The 20,258-nt window shown below is 51.9% G+C and overlaps 1 protein-coding gene across 1 annotated transcript; it reads right to left on the bottom strand.

Annotated features, from left to right (window-relative positions):
- Positions 1-1,535: 1,535 nt before the first annotated feature.
- TGIF2 (TGFB induced factor homeobox 2) lies at positions 1,536-16,807 on the bottom strand. Its single transcript, XM_082857262.1, has 3 exons — positions 16,752-16,807; positions 13,063-13,288; positions 1,536-3,201 (listed from the first exon to the last, which is right to left on the bottom strand). The coding sequence occupies exons 2-3, from the start codon at positions 13,252-13,254 to the stop codon at positions 2,680-2,682; spliced, it is 714 nt and encodes a 237-aa protein (XP_082713388.1). The 5' UTR covers positions 13,255-13,288; positions 16,752-16,807; the 3' UTR covers positions 1,536-2,679.
- Positions 16,808-20,258: the final 3,451 nt, after the last annotated feature.

The following is a 20,258-nucleotide window of genomic DNA, read 5'->3' as shown; positions in this document are numbered from 1 at the left end:
AGACATGTCTAGAGTATCCATATAACATCTCTGCTTCTTTCTGTGCCGGCTTCATACTGTAGTCATGCTCCTTCCTCATTAGGAGAGGGGGGGACAAAGTTACCAGCTCACTAAGTTCCCTTACCACTTAGCAACCCCAAAGCTTGACTGCTGACGCAAAGGAAGACTGGCCCAGCTTCGGATACGTGTGCCCCCTGCACACTGTGATGGAGAGGATGTGGAATACTCGTGAGGCCCAGGAAATAGGGATGCAGAGTACACAACACTTCCAGGCAGCTACTAGAGGGAGGGTGAAAGAGGTGGGGCAGAGTAAGAACTCAGCAATTGTCCTGTCTCCAGGCTGGGCCCAGGGTCATAGTGGATCAGTCCTTCTGCTTTGAAAAACAAAACCAAAACCAAAAAACAAAAAAACTTTATTTGACAAAAGACAAAAACCGAAGTTATTTACAGTAGTTTTTTGCTCAAATAATCCAACGGGATAACTGTGCTTCCAGGGTTACCTCAGAACCGAACCAAGCAGAGGCTGCCCTGCCCCCAGCCTCCCCGTCTTGTACAAGGGGGGAGTGCCAACCAGAATTCAGCAGCATGGCTCCCTGACCCCTCACCACCCTCCACTGCTCAGTGCACTGTGGGAGGGAAAGTCCCACCCCAGCCCAACGCGCTTCCACAGTCCCCTGCTGCAAGTGTCCTGCAACAGTGACAACAGACCTGGGCTCAGAGACACGGGTGGGGTGCAAGAGGCCGGGCAAGCAGCAGCTTCAACTGATCTTGAAGCTGCCGTGTTCATTCTTCCCCAGCTGGGCCTCAGGAGGGTGAGGGTCCCTGATCCCCCCCGGGGCATGCCAGGAGAGGGCACAGAGAGGGGAGGAGAAGAGAGAGCCTAGAAAACCTGCCCACTAACAGAGAGCAAAGCCCCCTCTCTTAAATAACCAATCCCCACTCCCACAGCAATGGGTGGGCGAAGCCACTCAGAAGTTGGGGAGCCTCCCTGAAGTCTTCAGGGATCATCCCAGAAAGGACAGAACACATGTTGCTGCCTTTCTCCCAGCCAAGCCCACCCAAGTCAGCCAATACCCAGGAACTCTCCCCCTGTGCCCAGCATGGCAACTTCAGGAAACTACAGGCTGAGGATCCTGACCTGTCTTTTGGCCCAGTAACAATGTTATTCAGAACAAAAATATTTCACCTAAAAACCTATGATTAGTGTTTCTTAGGATATACTAGAAAGATGGGGTATATTGCTGTTGAATGCTATCAGCAATGAAACAGCAAAAAAAAAAAAAAAAAAAAAAAAAAAAAAAGCGGGGCCCAGGGCGGGGGTGGGGGTTGCGGGAGGAGAATAAGACTAACTGCGATCCGTTTCACTGTGAAGTTCAGGGCAGGGGCTTCTGCAACTCCAATTTAAAGAGAGGTGCAACAGAAAGACACTCACAGCGAACAGGCTTCGTGACCGATTCCCAGCCCCAGCCTCCTCCCGGGGCAGTTCCACAGGCAGCTGGGGGCACTATTCCACGTTTCCTCCAGGAACAGTTTCCGGCCACCATCATGGGAAAAGCTGCCCGTCTGGATCAGCTAAAAGGCCTTCCTGACCACTAGATGGCTCACTTCTCTCCAAGTAGGAGCAACAGGGAGCTTTTGACATTCTGGCCCCACTACGCCAAATTCCTAGAAGGAATTCAGAACTCAGGTCGCGGGGTGAAGCTTTCAAAGATAAAGAAGGGGAAAACATGAAAGAGAAAAAAACACCACCCCACTGCTCAGCCTAGCTTACCTCCCCCTCCCCTCCCCCACAATACAGTAAAGACACCAACCAACCAACCAGAAAAACACCTCTATCATCCTTCTCTGCTCTGCACCTAGAAGGTTTGGTCAGATTTGTTGGACCCTCTCTCTGGCTGTGGCTTTATCCCCTTCTCCCTTCTGTGCATGATGCAGAAAAGCCAAAGCCCATAAAAGTTTTTTCTAACTTTTTTTTTTTTTTGTAAACCAAACCAACAAACAACCATTTGGAACTTTGCAGAGATTTAGCTGGTCCCCCAAATGAAAATACTTCTTCCTTGTAAAACAATCACCAATTGCAGTGGTGGATCATTCTCAGTTTATCAGACTCCATCAAGCAATGCACTCTCATTCCCCACACCTGGGCTAACTACGCCTGTTAATGCAAACCACAGCAAAGAGGGAAAAATAAACACAAAGTTTAGCAAAAACCTAAACATTCAACCGGAGTCGGTTCTGTTACATCTGCTGGGCTCCTCTTTTCTTCTGTTCACACTTATGAACCTGGAATGTCCACACTTAACAAAAAGAGGCCCTGTCAGGGGCAACTGGGATCCAGCACAGGTGTGAGTGAACTTGGCAGGGTTCCTGTGCCCAGCTCAGGAAAGCAGGTGGGAACAAAGGGGTCCCGGGGATTCTCTGCAGCAGCAGCACCATGCCTGTCTCCAATCTCTTGGTCTCATCACTGAGGAGGCCTGGAGAAACGGCAGAGTCAGCAGAGGAGAGGTCCCATCCCAGTGCAGTGACACCAGCTGGCGTCTTCCTGCTGAAGACCTCTGGACAGAGGAGATGATCCCGATGTTTGGCAGTGATCCAAAGAAAACCCTCTGTAGGAAGGGGGACCAAAACGGAAACCCAGGACAGCTGGCTCGAGCCTCGAGCACCCCTATTGGCAGATGCCTACTTGGGGTTTTCAGAGACGAAAGAAATGGGAGTGCGCAGCAATGGGGGTGACGGGTCCTGCTGCTTCTGGAGCTCCATCTCAGCAGCCCTCTGGAGCGCCACCTCCACCAGCAGCTGGAAGCTGCTGAAGTCCTCCTTGTCCTGCTCTGGGGGTGTGGGCGGTGGTGTGTTGAAGAGTCCACCCGTGGGGCTTCCAGCTTCAGCCCTGGTCAGCAGGGTGAGTGTGCTACCAGGGGTCACCAGGGGCTTGGGGGGCTCCAGCTCGCCTTGTGGGAAGGTGGCTGCCGGCTTGTCTCCCTGGCCTGAGTGGAGCGGCATGGAGCACACAGACAAGGAGAGCACACTGGTGGGGGCCGGCACAGACACAGCCAGCACTGAGGGGCTGCCGCCTCGGGGGAGGGCCACATCGGAGGCCTTGCCCCCGCGGCGGGAAATGGTGTACTGGTTGGGGTCTTTGCCGTCCTTCCGAAGCATGTCTGGGAGAAGCCGCCGCCGGGCGTTGATGAACCAGTTACAAATCTGGAATGAGAATGAGTTTGAGAGACTGTGATCAGTTTACTCTCTCAAAACCGGCTGCAAAGCACCTGCGTTCCTGGCCCCAGAAACACAGCAGCAAACAATTCAGGCACAATCGCAGCCCTCAGATTTACGTTGGGCAGAGAGAGTTAAAGAAGAAATGATATAACTGAAAATAAACTGCAACTGTGATCCAGCCAATGAAGGGAAGGTACGTCGGTGCTGTTGGACACAGTAATGGGAAGACCCAATCCAGTCTTCGTGGACTCGGGGTAGTATTCTCTGAGGAAACGGCTTGCGAACTGAGATCTGAAGGGTAAGCAGTAAACCTACTTATCAGGTGGGAGGCCAGAGGGGAGAAGAGCATTCGATTGAGAAGGATCAACACCTGAAAAGTGCCTATGACAAGCTCAGAGAAGGATGTCCTGTTTGGATGGAGCTCAGAGTGGTAACTAGAGGTTACCTCTCATGGTGGGGATCTGGTTCTTTATTCCAAGGAAGATGGGGAGCCGCAGGAGGGTTTTAGGCAAAGAATGCTAAAAATGCTATGTGGAGAACAGAGTGGAAGCAGAGTGCAAGGTTAGTACTTCACGTTAGGTTAAGGGAGATGATGAGAAGATGACAAACGTTTGATCTGTCTGGGAAACTGGAAATGACAGGACCTGGTGCCCAGTTGGATATGGGTGTGTGAGAGGAGAGGGGATGGGGCCAAGGGTCATTCACTCCTAAGATTCTAGACTAGAGTCTTGCTGTATGCCAGGGAAAGAGCCACAAAGACACTAAAGGGACTCTCAGGTAGAAGAAGTTATTGTTTCCAAGCAAAACCAAGGTCAGTGGTTGAATGTGCATTCAACCAACATCCTTAAATCCTTTTTTCCTATATGCTGCTGAGAAAGCTACCATTAACCGTGACCCCATTCCTGTCCAGCTGATTGTTTAGATCAATCCTCTTGGGCCTATGCCTGAGGCATGACATTTCTTACTGTTAAGTGGTCTGCTGCAAAACCAAGGCATATCTAGCACCCATCCTATATTTGTCTGGACCCTTTATAATAGCCTCCAGATCCACAGCTCTCCAATCCAGCCTCGTCACTGGTTGTCACTCACTTTCTAAAATGTATTACTGTTATTCCTGTTCTAGAAAACTGCCATTTGTCTCCTACTGCCTATAGGAACAACTCCAGACTCTTGGGCCTGGGTGTTAAAAGCCTCCCCTGTTCATGGCCTATCTTTCCAGCCCTTGTATTCTTCTTCTTTTTCTTTTTTTTAATTTATTTATTTTTGGCTGCGTTGGGTCTTCGTTGCTGCGTGTGGGCTTCTCATCGCAGTGGCTTCTCGTTGTGGAACATGGGCTCTAGGCGCGTGGGCTTCAGTACTTGTAGCTTGTGTGCTCTAAAGTGCAGGCTCAGTAGTTGTGGTGCACAGGCTTAGTTGCTCCGCAGCATGTGGGATCTTCCCGGACCAGGGCTTGAACCCACGTCATCCTGCGCTGGCAGGCAGATTCTCAACCACTGCGCCACCAGGGAAGCCCCTATATTCTTCTTCATGTGAAATTGCTCATCAGCCCTCACTGAGGCCCTGTGCTTTAAAAAACAAAACAAAACTCCATGCCTCTTGCACATCACATTCCTTCTTTCTGGAACACCCTCTTCTCTACCTGGAGAATGCCTACTATTCTAAGTCTTGGCTGATCTAAGATATCAGAGATCGGGCTGAGGCAGAGGAAATGGTTTCAGAACACATCTCTCCTCACCTGCAGCTGCTGTAGGGCCTGGCAGTTTCTTTCCATACCTGAATGAATGACACCATGAGGGTAGATAACTGTTCAGGAAGAGTGTGAACAGTTTCTGCACACCCCGGAGGAGAAGGCACCTAATCATGGCATCATTACTGATCAAGCGAAAAGATCAGCCACTTACACCCTCCTTCCTTTCATTTACTCCTAACAGCCTGGAGATGTGACGAGACCAATCCTTTAACAAGCGCACCTGGGCATTATTTAAAAAGTTATGGATTAGACTAGAGAACAGGTTCCTAGCTGCGTGGCTGGTGTAAGGCTCATTAACACAAAACCCGTTTCTCCTTCAACAGGCAAATACAAGCCTTTATCATTTTTTCCATGTCTCTCTCCCTCCTGCCCTCCACTGGAGGAGCTGCCACAGGGGAAAAGTTGCCTAATCACTTTCCTGCTAACAGAAAAGTAGCTGGAGAGAAGAGACAAACTGTGGGAGTGTGTTGGTGATGAGGCCTGGGTGTGGCACGGTATGCCCCCACATATCTAGGCATCTTTCTGGGAGCCTTCGTTGAGAAGCTTTACCAATAGCTGACGTTTACGAAGCACTGTACAGCTACGCAATTTTCTTCTAACAGTTTTATCAGCCCTATGAGTTTGATCAGCTCCCATTTTACTGATGAACATATATAAAGCTGAGCCTGGAGAAGTCAGGCAGGATTCTACCTCCAGCCAGGGATCCCCACGCCTGGACCTTTGGATCTGGAGGAACGAGAACCCCTACTCTCTGAATCTTTCTCTCAGACTATCACAGGAGCCCAGAGCCCAGCTTATGTTACTCACTACAATGGTCAAGTTAGAACTTCTCACCTTCCTGTTGCTCTCCCTTTCAAGGCTTCGTGCTCACTCAAATAGTATTTATCGATGCTTGCTACGTGCCAGGCCAGTTCTCGGTGCCGGGCATGCTTCTGTGAATTAAACAGATGTGCACTCTGCCTTGCGGAGCTTATGGTCCATCTAGTTGTGGAGACTGGCAATGAACGAACATCGCTATAGCAACGAGCAGTGCCAGGAAGGAAAGAGACAGGAATAAAAAGATAGTATATAAAGATGAGAGAGACCTCCGTAGATAAGGGGTCTGGGAAGGCTGAGACCTAACAGATAAGAAAGAGCCAGCCACACAGAAAGCTGAGGGAAGAGTGTTCTAGACAGAGGCAACAGCAAATGTCAAGGTCCTGAGGCAGGAAAGGGTTTGGTTTAAGGAACAGACAGAAGCAGGCAGGGCTGATCCCACTAGGCCAGAACACCATGCTTAACCACCACCATGCGTAACCACCAAAGGGGCCCGAACAGTGGCTTAAGCTAGTTTTCACACTGTACGTCCTTCTCCTGGTCCTGTCTTTGCTCTCCTCTCAGTTCATCAACAGAAACTTACAGAGCATGTAGTAGCTGCTGTAGGGGAAGAAATGACAGGAACCCCTCCCCCACACCTCTCCTGTGCTGAGATGCCAGGAACTGTGTGGGCTGCGGCAATGCCTAACATTCCTCTAATGGGTGACTGGATCAAAGGCCCAACTCTCTTCAGGGCTCCCATACCAGTTTCTACCCCTATCACCTTCCTTAGCTGACACCTGGGCAAGGCCTTGAGTACCATTACCCAGCCAAAGGGATGGCCACCTATGACAAGAGCAGGCGCCTGGAGTTGGCATGGCTCCTTGCCCAGCAGCCTGCAGCTGTACCTGTTCCACAGGTGACCCAAGGATAGCACCAGGCTCCAGGTCCTGTCAGGCTGGGAAAGCTCATGGGCAGGGCAGAACCAGAGCCTTCTTGTGGCTTCTCTCCCTTTCCATTCCAGCCTGGAAGGACCCTGCCTCTGGGGTTCTCATTTACCCCTTACCTCTCTGGTCCTCTCAGTACACACACAGACACAGACACACACACAGACAGACACACACACAGACAGACACACACACAAGACAGACACACACAGACACACAGACACACAGACACACACACACACACACACACACACACACACACACACACACACACACACACACACACACACACACACACACAGAGCAGGCATCAGCTGACACTGTTTGAGCTGCTCATTCCAATCCTGGCTGGAGTTGCAGGGGAGCCCCAAGGGAGAAGGAAGACTGAACAGCTGAGTGGACGAAGGAACTAAGGATCTTTGACACAAGGTATCACGCCAACCATCTCACTTGCACGTTTAATCTGCATGAAAGCCTGGACGGTAGTAAGCAGTGTCCCCAAAGTACTACAGAGAGACCTGGAACTCAGAGATGAGAGAACCTGCCCAAAGTCACACAGCCTCCGAGTACAGAGCTGGGATTCAAACTCAGGTCTCCTGCTGCTGTTCTCATTCTGGTCTGCTGTGTTACCAACAGAGGAACAAAATGGATAGCTGCAAGGCATCACCATAATCCTAAAAGCAGATTCTTGCTGAACACAAAACGTATCAGGCGCTGTTCTGAACATTTCCCATCTAACTAACTCATTTAATCTTCAACAGCCTATGAGAGGTTCTGTGATGATCTCCATTTTATGTGAACCACTGAAGAAACAGAGACCCTGATCAGAGAGACTCGGCAACTTGCTCAAGGTCACAAGGGCAAAGGCTAGGATGGGATCCAGATACAGCCTGATTCCAGGCAGCTACCGCTGTCAGGTGAAGACAACAGACGGAGGAGAGTCAGCCTGAGGCCTTTTCTCCTTGCTCAGATGCTTCCGTCTCTCCATCCTGCAGCTGCCTCCTTGGCTACCTGCGCTACAGGAGAGCACTACACCTCTCCACCTCAGCCCAGGATGCAGGGGAAACGCGACCTGGCTCAAGAGGAGTAGGGACTAGTGCTTTTGTTGAGAGCAGTCTTGGGGAGGGGAGCGTGGCGTTTACTAGCAGATGCGTGGGCACTTAGCCTCTAGCTGCACCTCCCATTTTGGCTTCTAATTCTGAGAAGAGAACAGCAGAAAAACACCCCCCCACGTGCTCACCCTGGTCCACAGAAAACTTGGCAGCCTACTTACTGTTTTGTCTTCTCATCCGATAGAAATGCACAGCTGAGGGCAGCCGGGCAAGGGCACAAGGCCCGAGTGCACCACCAGTGCCAGCTGCGATAATGGGCTCTGCGGATTTTCTGTAGCCCCTTCCAGCAGCCTGACCCACGCCTAAGTCAGGAAAAAAGCATGTGACTTGCCCCAATTCAAGGTCCTCGGGGAGGGGGTAGGAGAATGCCAAGGTGAATTCTGTGATTGATACGGCAAAACACAGGCTGGGTGCCTGAAAGCCTGTCTCTACCATAAAACAGGGCCCTATCTGAAAGGCTGCTGCCCTGTCAGTATTTTCTTTTTTTTTTTAATCAGTGGCTGAGATGAAGGACACGGGAGGAATCACTGTGGCAAATGGGAGTGGGAGGGGCACTAGGGAGCAGATAAAGGCCATGAGGACCAGAGCAGGGCTTTTGAAGGCGACACAAGTGCTTTAATTGTAATGTCTTTTCAACTGTGAAAGACAGAAGCAAAAGAGGGGAGAGAGAGGGCATGGAGAGACCTTTCCCAAACATCACGGTCCCAGTGTGGTGACCACCCGTATCCAGGTGCTCCTAAAGGCTGCTGGCTGTATTAGAATAACCTTGAGGGTGATTTTAAAAAACTGCTCTGGTCTCATCCGCCTCAGAGATGGGGGGCAGGGGAGAGGGGTGGGTGGAATCAGGAATGTGTTTTTAAACAAGCTCTCCAGAGTTCTGCCACCCAAGCTTACCAATGGTTTAACCCACTGGTTTAACTTGTCCTTGTGGGCCAAACCCTTTACTTAAGCAAAAAAGCTTACACAAAAGCTCAAAAAATATACAAATGAAAGGCCTTAAGGTGGGGAGACAGTGGTTACCAGGAGGAAGAATCGGGAGGCAGCTATCTTTGGAGCCAGAGTAAGGAGAGCAGCTTCGAGAGATACAAGTTCACTGAGGGCAGGGCCAAGCCACCCCCTCACCACACAGCAGGCCACTACAGCTTCTGCACCAGGCTCCTTTCTTGCCCAGTACAAGTACCAGAGGGACTGCTGCCCCTCACCTCCCCAATCCTTCAAGTCTGTCAGGATTCCATTCATATACAGCTTCCGGAGAAGCCCTGCCTACCAGGGCAGCTCAGCTGACACACACTGAATTCTCACTGAATTCTCAGTCCTTTCAATGTCTTCCCTCCCCCAGGGGGGACAGTGCCTGTTCTACTGTTGTGTTCCCAGCACACAGCACTGGGTCTGGCACAGAGCACAGCCCCAATCAATATTACACAGAGAAGGAATGGGCACGAACTCTCCCCGCCACACTTACCTCCCCTGCCCAACTGGCAGCCCCTTAGAACAGAAACCACAGCAATAAAGTGGGCTTACAGGGTGTCACTGGGACCCGTCAAAATCCTTCACAAATGACTTTTTGGTTTTACCCTCCCAACTGCCACGCCCCGGGCAAGTACCAGCTAACCAGTTAGTTAAATAACTCATTGACTTGCTAATGAATTGCTGCTGGGCCAGTTAAAGGAGACAATCGAAAGGGAGGTCCCCAGGGAGAGAGAAAACAAACTTGGCAAAACGTTGATGCTTGCTGGAGCCAGGTGATTGGTGCCAGGGGTGTGTTATAATATTCTCTTACTTTTGCGGTTATCTGCAAACGTTCCTAATAAACAATGGAAATTTAAAAAATTAGATACAGGAAAAAGAGATGCCTCCAGGGACTGACTTAAACCAGCTTTTCCAGATTGAGGAGCCACTACATTTCCTTTATTTCTGAGGTCCTGCCTATTGACATTTCCAACACTTTTTTTGGGGGGTGGGGGAGCCCGATGTGCGACTTGCAGGATCTCAGTTCCACGACCAGGGATTGAACCCAGGGCCCTCGGCGGTGAAAGCTCAGAGTCCTAACCACTGGACCACCAGGGACTTCCCTCTAGCACTTTTATCTGCATTTTGTCACTTCAACAATTATTTACTGAGCACCTACCAGATACGTGGCATTGAGCTAACACTGAGGATGTAGTGATAAATAAGTCGAGGCCTCTGGAGTTTAGTGTGTTCTAAAAAGCAATCAGTCAAGTCCAAATGCTGACCCAGTCCCGGTGCTGTGGGAGCACAGAGCTCCTCTAGGGGTCAGGAGTCTCCCTGGTCAGGGGTGGGAGCAAAGTGGTGTGGGGTATCTATCAGTGTGGCAGCAATATGGGGGGCCAGGGATGAGGCCCGCTACACAGATTGGGAAAGATGATGTTGTCAATAGGTTGGCAGGAGCCACTGAAGGGTTTTAAGTAGGGGAGTGACACGTGATCAGATGATGATAGGTTGGACTAGGGTAGGAAAGAAGCTATATTCCGGAAATATTTAAGGGGTAAATGTAAAGGAATTGGTGAGACCAAAGGAGCTGAGAAAGGGCTATCAAGGGGAGTCCCTTCGAAAGGGGAGGACCCAGCTTGGACAAATTACCTGTTATCAGTCAGGAAATCTGGGGTGCCTGTGAGACCTTCAAGCACGGATGTATGGCTGGTGCTGCTTGGGATTCATGGTACAGTTTCCATCAAGGAGTACTAGATGGTCCCCACTGCTTCTTTTTTTTTTTGGCCACACTGTGCAGCAGGTGGGATCTTAGTTCCCTGACCAGACCAGGGATCAAACCCATGTGGAGTCTTAACCACTGGACCACCAGGGAAGTCCCCCCACCGCTCCTTAACTCTCAGCATGCCTCTAGAACAGGGTGGCCACCAGTGGAACCCCTCCCACCAGGGGATGCCAGGATCCCGCCGGCCCTTCCTCATAAGTCTCCAGCAGCTAATCCTGAAATGGATTGGCTGTAGCCCCAGACCTACATTTCTGTAAGTGGGATCTGGGGATATGCCGTCCTAGGGGCCCACTAGTTCCCCACAAGAATGTTTTGGTTTTGTGTTTCCAATCTGATCAAGTAGGAGTGCCGTGGCCTCTGGCAACACAGGTTTGCTCAACTCTGGAGCCAGTGCCTCTGTCATACTGCACATCACAGTGCAGTCAACAAAACACCATCCACCATTTGTTATTAATGCAGTTAGATGGAATCTCATTCGTTTTACGTCTATTTACTTTGGAAAACTGTTTGGTTATTTCACAGTTGTGTATAAGAGCAAAAGCAAGAGGTTTTTTTACCCAGTTTTATGTTTGTACATGCTTAAGTGACGTGATAAAAATTATTCAAGTGTACACGTGAGGGAGGCAAGTCTGTGAAAAAGATTTTAAGAGGAGTCAGTACATTATTCAGTCTTGAGAAAGTGTCCCTGATAAAAGGCAATTTCGATACACTGTGGAAGTGGTTTGGTCGCACAGGTAAGAGGCACACTGGAATACACAGCTGGGGGAATCAGAGAATGCTTTCATGAGAAAATGCTTAAACAGAGTGAGCCAGGCTCAGAGAGGTCAAGAAACCAAGGGAGAAGGCCCCGAGGCCTGGGCGTTCAGGGGCCCCAGAGACAGGAAGAACGAACTAGGCTGCAGGCAGTAAGACTAACAAAGAGGCTATCTGGGTAATCCTGGCTCTTAGGCACCAAAACTTTGGCCTGTGCTGTTCTGCATCCTGTGAGTTCAAGTCCACCTCTTCTGGAAGGCCTTCTGAGGCTCCAGGCCTCTCAGAAGCCCTGCCCTGAGTCTCTGCTGCCATCTGCCCCAGCGGGGATCACTTTTTGCAAACCTAAGTGGCCAGGTCTTCCCCTGCTTTCCCATCCCAGACCAGACACGCCCTAGGGTAGGAATGTGCCTGGATCCTCTCTGGGATCCCAACCCTGCCCCGCATAGAGCTGGGCATAGTGCAGCGCTTGTCGGTAAACTTGTGAGGTTCTAGGAACTGCTAAGTCGAGACCTATGGTCTAGGAGAGATGAGGATGAAAGGGGGAGAAGTGCCCATGCTGTGCCAAACACCTCACAGTGGGCCTTGAATTCTTCTCAGTCCTGCCCCCCAACCCTTACGTGCCAGGAAAGTGCTACAATCAGCCCCCCTTTTCAGGTGAGGAAACACGAAGCTCAGAGAGGAGGCAGTGACTTGGCCAATGTCCAAGCTTTCTCTTGTGGAGAAGATGGGATCTGAGTCAGGGTCAGTAGCTCTAGAGCCTTTCTCACAAACTGCCCAGCGAGTATAAAGTCAGGTGACAGGAATTCTGAGGGCCGAATACTCACCATGAGGCTTCGTGGAAGAGGGACGCAGCTGGAAGAGGTGGGGGGTTCAGAGTAGGGTAAGGGAAAGAGAGACGGTGCCAGGGATCGGAGTAGTGGGCCAGGAAAGAACAGAGGTGGAAGGGGAGGCAGCGGGGGGGGGGGGGGGGCGCCAGCGGGGCAGAGGGTGGGCCTTTGCTAGGCCGGGGGCCTGTTCTGTGTCTCCCAGGTAGGTGAGAGCCCAACTGGAGGCAAGGCAGCGGCAGTAGGGGGGGTCTCACCTCAGCACCCGGAAAACAGAACAAAAACACCTGTAGGTCAGCAACTGGGGCAATTCAAAGGGGGTAATACCTCTCACTCTGACCAAAAGTGCATAACGTGATCTTCTGAGCTTGTTCATGTTTGTGGTTCACAGAGCACTTTCACATCCAGTTCTGAATCTATTCCTCCCAATGGTTCAGTCAGACAGTCTAATCCCACTTTACAGATGGGAAATCAAGATGTGGTTTACAACTCCTGCGTGGCAGAATGGGGTTTTGACCCCAGAACCTCTGACTCCTGCCCTTTCCTTAACCGTGACTCCAACTCATTTTTAACCACTCTGCAGATCACCAGCTGCCTCATGAAACCAAATTGCCAACCAATCTGGGGCTAAAGGCCAAATCCCAGACACTCAATGCCTTCTCACACTCTCCTAGCCTCCAGTGTTAATGACGACACCTAGACATTAATAACAATTCCTTGCCTCTTCATAACTCTCCAAAATCTGAAATCTAGCTGCAATGACTTCATGCAATTGTCTTCCCTTGAGGCAGAGAGGGTGGGTATTCTCATCTGACCTACGAAGAAACTGAGGCCCAGAGAGGGGAAGTGACCAGCCCAAGGCCACACAGTTGAGTCCATGACAGGGCTGGGACAGGACCAGAATCCAGGTCTCCTGCTACCCGCTCCTTACCTGCAGCACCGACAGGTTGGTCTGTCCAGAAAGGCTCAGCTTCTCCTGCTCTGAGGGGTAGGCGTTGTAGCGGTGCAGGTACAGCCAGTCCCGGAGGATCTTCACCGACTCCTTGGGCAGGTTCCCTCTGCGCTTCCTCTTGCCTGCCAGGGAGAGGAGGCCTTCATCCTCACCCAGGTCACTGTCTGACATGATGTCTAGGGGCTACGCTGGACCTCAGGCAAGCCTAAAACAGGTGACAAAGGGGAGGGGAACATTATTACCATGCGGTGCCTCTGACTCTTTCCCTAGTCTTCCAGCACATCATTACTAGAGCCTAGGACACCAGAAACGGGGTAATCGAAAGTCAAAGTCTCAGGCCATACCAAAGCCTGGGCAAGGTAGAAGGAAAGGCCCAAAATGCCTCTATTTCATCAGGCTGGTAGATAACTACTGAAATTAATGGCAGATCATTAATAAGCAGAACCAGACTAGAAGTAATTACAGCTACCACTGAGGCCTGTTTTCCATGCTCTGTACTGAGCATTTCACCTTTATTATCTCATTCAGTCCTCACAAATGCCCTCGTAAGGGAGACACTAATATCATCATCATTTTACAGATGAGAAAAACCAAGGCCCAGAGAGATTCAGAAAGTCACCCAAGATACTCTGGCTGTTAAACAGAGTTACCATGTGACCCAGTAATTTCACTCCTAATGTAGCTAAGCTACGAAGAGAAATGAAAACCCACGTCCACACAAAATGTTGTACAAAAATGTTTATAGTAACATTATTCATAATAGTCAAAGGTGGAAGCAACCCAAGTGTCCTCCAACAGATGAATGGTTAAACAAAATGTGGCCTATCCATAACAGAGTAGAATATTATTCAGCTCTGAAAAGGAAGTTCCGATCCGTGCTATAATGTGGATGAACCTTGCAACTATTATGCTAAGTGAAAGAAGCAAGTCACAAAAAACACATACTATATGATTCCATTTTTATGAAATGTCCAGAATGAGCTGGAGGGGATAGAAGAGTGATAACTAAAGGGTTGAAGTTTCTTTTCCAGGTGATAAAAATGTTCTAAACTTGATTGTGGTGATGGTTGCATAATTGTGAATATACTAAAAAAAACACTGGTTTGCTTTAAAAGAGTAAGTTGCATGGTATGTGAATTATATCTCAATAAAGCTGTTATAAAAAAAAAATCTCACCTCCAGGATATGGTATGGAAGCAGGGTTTGGACCCAGATGGCTTGCCCCGTCCTCCACCCCCATCCCATCTTGCTGCCAGGGTCTCCCAGGACCCAGTGAGGAGTCTGGAAACCCTATCAGTCTCCACAGTCCTACAGCAATCCATGTAACATTTACTGTGTACCTACTATGTATACCCTGCAGAGATGCTGAGTTATCCCTACTGGTTGTCTCTCATTCTCCTTTGTCATCTAGCCCCTGGCCTGGTCCCAGAATCAGTGCCTCAGAAATCCAGATAAATAAGCAAGGCTGGGCTCTAGTTCCTCCAACTTGGCTGTGTGACCTTGGGCAAGCATCCCTCCCTCTCTGGGCTTGAGCCTCCTCTTCATCTGTTAATTGAAGGAAGGTGTTTCCCTAGACAATCCAACTCAGTTGCTTATCCCCGACAAACTTCTTGTTCGCACACGCAAAAGAGATACACATTTTAAAACCAAAAGTTCCAGGACAAGCTGATGCCAGAATCTCAAGGCCCCTCCCTCCTCAGCCTTTTAACAGCTCCCTAGCAGGCTGGGCTAACAGACTCTGGCATCTCCCAGGTTTTGTTTCCTCGACTTGGGCCTGAGCCCAGATATCCGGGCTGGCTAGGCCAGGCTTTCGAGGGAAGGGTCTACCCTCCCAGCCGGGCCACCTGGAGGTGAGACAGGCATTGGTTAGAGGTGCCACTCCTCAGAGAGCAGCAACAGCAGGCTGCTTTCTGAGGTCAGGTTTCTGAGGTTTAGCTGGCCAGGGCAGTTGGGATCTGAGCTCAGGCCGGGATGCAGCCCTGGCAGGCTGTGAGAAGTTTACTCAAGGTTATCTGTACGGATTCCACCCTGGCTGCCAGTCAAGTCCCAGTCTGCAGGGTTCCAGTGGGTGGCGTGTGGAGGTGACCCCCTCAGTCTACACAGACCTCTCTACCGCAGTGTCCTGCACTCCAGCCATGATATTCACCGACAAATACAGCAGACACAGTTTACAAATCCCAATCCAGGAGGCTTCCCACACACACACCCCACACTCCCACCCAGCCTCACACCAGGCAACTCTCTAAGAGAACTCAGATAACTGGCACCAACCCATCACTCAGCCCCTAGAACCCCCAGGACTTTCACCGACAAATTCAGCAGACACACAGTTTACAAACCCCGCGTCTAGCACGATCAACTGGTACCACGCAACCAGTTCCTGGATATACGCCCACCCACGATCTCTCAGACTGGGACAACTCCCGACGACATCATACTAAGGGTCAGTTCTTACCCTAACTGGCCTGTGGTAGCACCCTCTCGACATAACGCCCAGGGCACCCTCCTACACACGCCACGACGCTGACCTGCAACCACTCCCGCGCCAACTTTCTGACAACTTCCCCAGCTCGGCCCGACACTCCCCCGGGCCGAGCACTCACGCTGCATTCCCAGCAGTTCACACAAAGCGCGCAGCCTCCCCCGCGGCCCAGACCCGAGTCGGAGCACATGGCTCCCGGGGCGGCGGGGAATCGGCCTGCGCTCGGGGCGCCTGCACCCCTCAGCCCCCCACCCCGCGTCAGACTCGGCGCTTCTGTTCCCCCGCGGGCCTGCAATCCGGGTGGGGCGGGGGCTCTGGAAGAAAGAAAACTCACGTGTCTGTCCCGGGGCAGGAAAAAGTTTGGTTCCCACCCCCTTCCCCAGCCGCTCAGCGCTCCTGACTCTTCGGGGCGCGGGGCTGGCCGAGCCTGCGCGCTCGGCTTTGTGCTCCGAACTCGGCCCGGAGGGGGAGGGGAGGGGGCTGGGCTCCCATCTCCGCACCGCCCCCCCCAATCCTGCGCCCAGACTCCATGTTGGCCGCCCCCTGCCCCGGAGACTGCGCGCTTCGCCCGCGGGAGGCTCGGCTCAGGCTCGGCCTGCCCGAGGGACCCGGCGCGCACAAACTTTCTTCGGGTCGCCGGCCCCACGCGCCCCGCTTCCTTGGCCCGCCTGGGAGTGACAGATGCCTCCGAGACAGACTTTCCTTTGTTCCAAAGGAAAAGGGAACTCGCGCGGGCTCCCCGGCTCCCCCAGCTCCGAGACCTTCCGGCTGCCCCCACCCGCAGCTGTCACTCTCGGGGGGCCCCTCCCCGGCTTGGCCGCGGCGGGGGGTGGGGGGGCTACCGGCGGTTAGCAACGTGCACTTTTGAAACCAAACAAACGCGCCCCCCGCGCGCTCACCCCGGCCCGGGGCAGGGGCGGCCCTCTACCGGGGTGGGTTCCTAGGGAGTTGGGTCCCCCAAAAGGGCCGCAAGCGAACTTTTTCCGGGGGGGTGGCACAGCCCCCCCCACGCCGGTCCCAGTCGGCACACCGCAGTCGGGACTCAAACACACCCGAGGTCACCCATCCACAATCGCACGCGCTTGGACGACGCCCCCTCCCCCGCCCGGCCGAGAAAAAGAAACTTTCCAAGTTGTCCGCGCGCCCCCCGCCCCCATCTGCCCCCCATCCTGCGCCCCGCACTGACTTTTCCCAGCAGCTTTTCCGTCCACGCGGCCTAGGGCTCGGTCCCGAGCGTCCCGGCAGGGGGCGGGAGGCGCCGGGGGAGCGCGCCGCGTACCTGCCGGCCCTGACACTCGGCCTGACAGCTCGCGGCTGGAAAGCACCTCGCGGCCTGACGTCAGATCCCCTCTCCACCCCTCCGCGCTCTCCTCGCCCTCCCCCACCCGCCCGGAGGGAGAAAACAAACTTTGTGAGAAGCGCTGCGAGCGACGCCCACCCCCCGCGGGGCGGGCCAGCGGCGGCTGGGGGCTTCGCCCCGCCCACCGCGCCCGGAGGGGGCGGAGCCGGGAGGGCACCTTCTTCCTGCGCCCACCCCCACCCTCAGGAATGCCACATGGCCTCCGAAGAGGAGTGGTGGGAACCCGGATCGGGATAGTGCGCTTGGGGGCAGGAAGTGGCCCGCTCCTCCTTTCGGAGAGCATTTCCGGAGCGCCTACTGTGTGCTCCACGCAGGGGGTGGGGGTCGTTACCCAGAGGAGAAATAATGCAAATACCGATGTTTGTTAGTCAAATCTCCGGAGAGGAAACTGAGGCCCAGTTAGTCCGGGAATTTACCCCCAGCTGGTAAGGACTGGGGTCTGAATGCGGCGCCTGTTCTGTCCTCAAGGTCGCGTAGAGTCGGGTAGAAGTCTCCCTCGGACACAGCCCCAAAGCACGTAGCCCCAGGGTCTGTCACACAAGGGGCAGCCAGAGGTAAAAATAGCCAATGTTTAAGGCAGTGACGTTAAGCGTGTGTATCACCCTCGGGTTATGGGGTAGGTCCTGTTATATGTCAGTCCCTGGTTCGCCCATGAGCTGTTCTTGACTTTGCTTCTTGTCATACAGTCAACCAGTGTCATTCAGCCCAGGTGGGTCCGATAGCGGGAGGCCGAGCGCTTATCTGATTGAGACGGGCCCTTGAAGGAGGCAGATCACCGTCTAAGAGCTCTCAGCGCTCCCTGGTTTCTTTTTCCTCTGCCCTCAACACCGAATTCCAGGACGTTTCCCTTGGTCTTCCCCAACCCTGCCAGCACTCTCTTCCCTGCTCTTTGCTTTCTGTTCCATGTACTGTAAAATACCTGCTGACCAACCTTTTGGCCTTCTGGGGAGACTTTGTGCCCCGCAGAGCCTAGCACAGAGGCAGCCTAGAAATGGGTAAGGCCTTTTCTGGGCCCCTGGTTCCTCATCTGGTCCCAGATATGTAGGACCCTCGAGCTTGGAAATCAGCAGCTTTGCAACGGTTTTTGGTCTTAATTGCCCTTTAGCTATGGAGAACTCAGAACAAAGATCTAGTTTGCTCCCCAGACCCTAAGCCAATCAGAATGCTGATTAAATGACTGTTAAGGTGCACCTGGACTCCCCATTGAAGCCAGACTAACCTGCAAATGCTTAGAAGCTAGTTGGCCACACTGCTTTCCTCACAGCAGTAGCCAGAGTGTCAGTGCTGTAGCCCAGCGCTCTCCGTGTCACAGACGGGGAAACCAGAGCCCAGAGTGGAGGCCCCGAACAATTTCTTGGAGCGCTCTGTCCTCAGCCTTATGAGAGAAAAAGGGAGGCTTGGGGAGTCTCAGGTAAAAAAGGTAAAACTTCCGGGCCCTGCAGAAATAGAGACGCAGGTGTAGAGAACAAAGGTATGGACACCGAGGGGGGAAAGTGGCAGGGGTTGAATTGGGAGATTGGGATTGACATATATACACTAATATGTATAAAATGGATAACTAATGAGAACCTGCTGTATAAAAAATAAGTAAAATTCAAAAAAAAATTTAAAAAAGAAAAACCTCCGGACCCTCACAGAACATGTGTGGGATTGGGGCCTACGTAAGGGGGAGCCTGGAAGGGAAAACGGGTGCAGCCAGGTAAGCCTGTTGATGCGGCGGTTCCCAGCACTTGGTGTCAGTGCATGAGAGCCGGACTGCCCGTTTTGGGGAAGCCTCAGGGGACCTGGGCTGCAGCCCAGAGACCTCCCGGCAAATTCAGCTGGCAGCAGCCCCCTAGGCCAGTGCTTTGCACGTCTTATGCTAGACGAGGTGCATGGGGCAAATGGAAGAGAGCAGTTCTGTCCTTTTAGCCTGCAGTGGAACCACCTGAGAGCCGATAACAAAGCAGCTTCAGGAGCCCCTCCCCAGGCTTCCTGGAGGGGGAAGGGGAAAGTTGGGAGGTAGAGGGGAGGCTGGTCGTATGTCTAGATTGTGCGTTGTAAACAAATTTGAGAATTACCGCGTGTTTCTCAACTGGTAAGTTATCAGAATTTAAAATATGTGCATCCTTTAAAAGCCAGTAAGTGTACCTCTAGGAATCTATATCGAGAAATAATTGCAGAACAAAGATGAATGCTTACACAAGATTGTTCTTTGCAGCACTATTTATTTTGCTGGAAAATTTCTAACAGCTACATGCCCCTCAGCAGGAGCTGACTGCTTACAGGCACTCTGGGACCTCTGCACAGCGGGATGTTGTAATGGGGTAAGTCTGTGAGCACTAACCTAGGAGATGGCCAAAGAATATTTATTATGACACTTTGCAATGTCCTAGCAAGAAGGGGCTTTGGGTATACTTGGTGAGAACTTTCGTGGGAAAACTTTCCAACTGGGAAGTTATTTTTATTGTCATTTTTCTCTCATCCAGTTTTGCCCCCCCATCTCTTTTTCACAGATGAAAAAACTGGGTCCCTGAGAGAAGAAGGGACTTGCCCCATGATCTGCCTGGGGTCCTGACTCCTGGCACAGATCTGAGGTGGGGCTTGGAGGGGAAAGAGAGGTGGGCGTGGCATCAGAGCCCATGCAAACCTGGTGGCCGCCAGGAGGCCATTTTAGGAAGAGTCCCAGGAACTCAAGATCCCTCAGGCCAGAAAAGGGACTGGATAGGCTGCATAAGGCAATTCTGCCTCTGTACCTGAAAACCCAAATTGGAGGCTCCTGATGATGGGGCTGTCTCTTGATTGTGCCTGTTTCTAGTGAACTTGGTTATTGCATGCATAGGTTCAAATGAATTTTATGCAAATCTGTTTTCATTGGGAAAAAAAGGCTCTTTTTACCTGGGGTTGGTGGAAATGGGGAAAGAGACTGATATTCACTATATTCACTTGGCTTCCAACATGAGCCAAGGCGAGATCCGGTAGCACAAAGGAGATAGGGTTCTGGGGGGTAGAGGGGAAGAGTCCAGCAAAGGCCAGGGTCAGTCAGTAATTCAGGAAAAAGCTAGATTTTATCAGCTGGTAGGGCCTTGAAGGCTAAAGTGAAGAATTTGGATTTGGCGGTGTGGGGTAGTAGGGAGCCCCTGCAGGGCTGCTGAGACAGTGGCTGAGGAGAGGTGGGAAGAGATTGGAGGTAGGGTGATCAGGTGAGGCAGCTCTGGGTAATTGAGACCAAACAGATGGAGACCTGTCTCTGAAGTCTAGGAGATTTGTAGCGCTCTTCCCGCGAGGTGGTGCATTTTCATCTAATGTGGATTTCAGTGTATCAACATCTTACTTTAAAAGTCTTGTAGTTTT

Source organism: Leucopleurus acutus, assembly GCF_964270905.1.
Source record: "Leucopleurus acutus genome assembly, chromosome: 16".
Lineage (NCBI taxonomy): Eukaryota > Metazoa > Chordata > Mammalia > Artiodactyla > Delphinidae > Leucopleurus > Leucopleurus acutus.
Note: the sequence above shows the minus strand (reverse complement) of the source record. Positions and strands in the feature narration are given on the sequence as shown.

What these genes read in the sequence shown, in the direction of transcription:
- TGIF2 (XM_082857262.1), bottom strand. Translation starts at nt 13,254, where the DNA reads ATGTCAGACAGTGACCTGGGTGAGGATGAAGGCCTCCTCTCCCTGGCA. An exon ending in CCAACCTGTCGGTGCTGCAG is followed by an intron (nt 3,202 to 13,062) that starts GTAAGGAGCGGG and finishes TTCTCATTCCAG; the next exon opens with ATTTGTAACTGGTTCATCAA.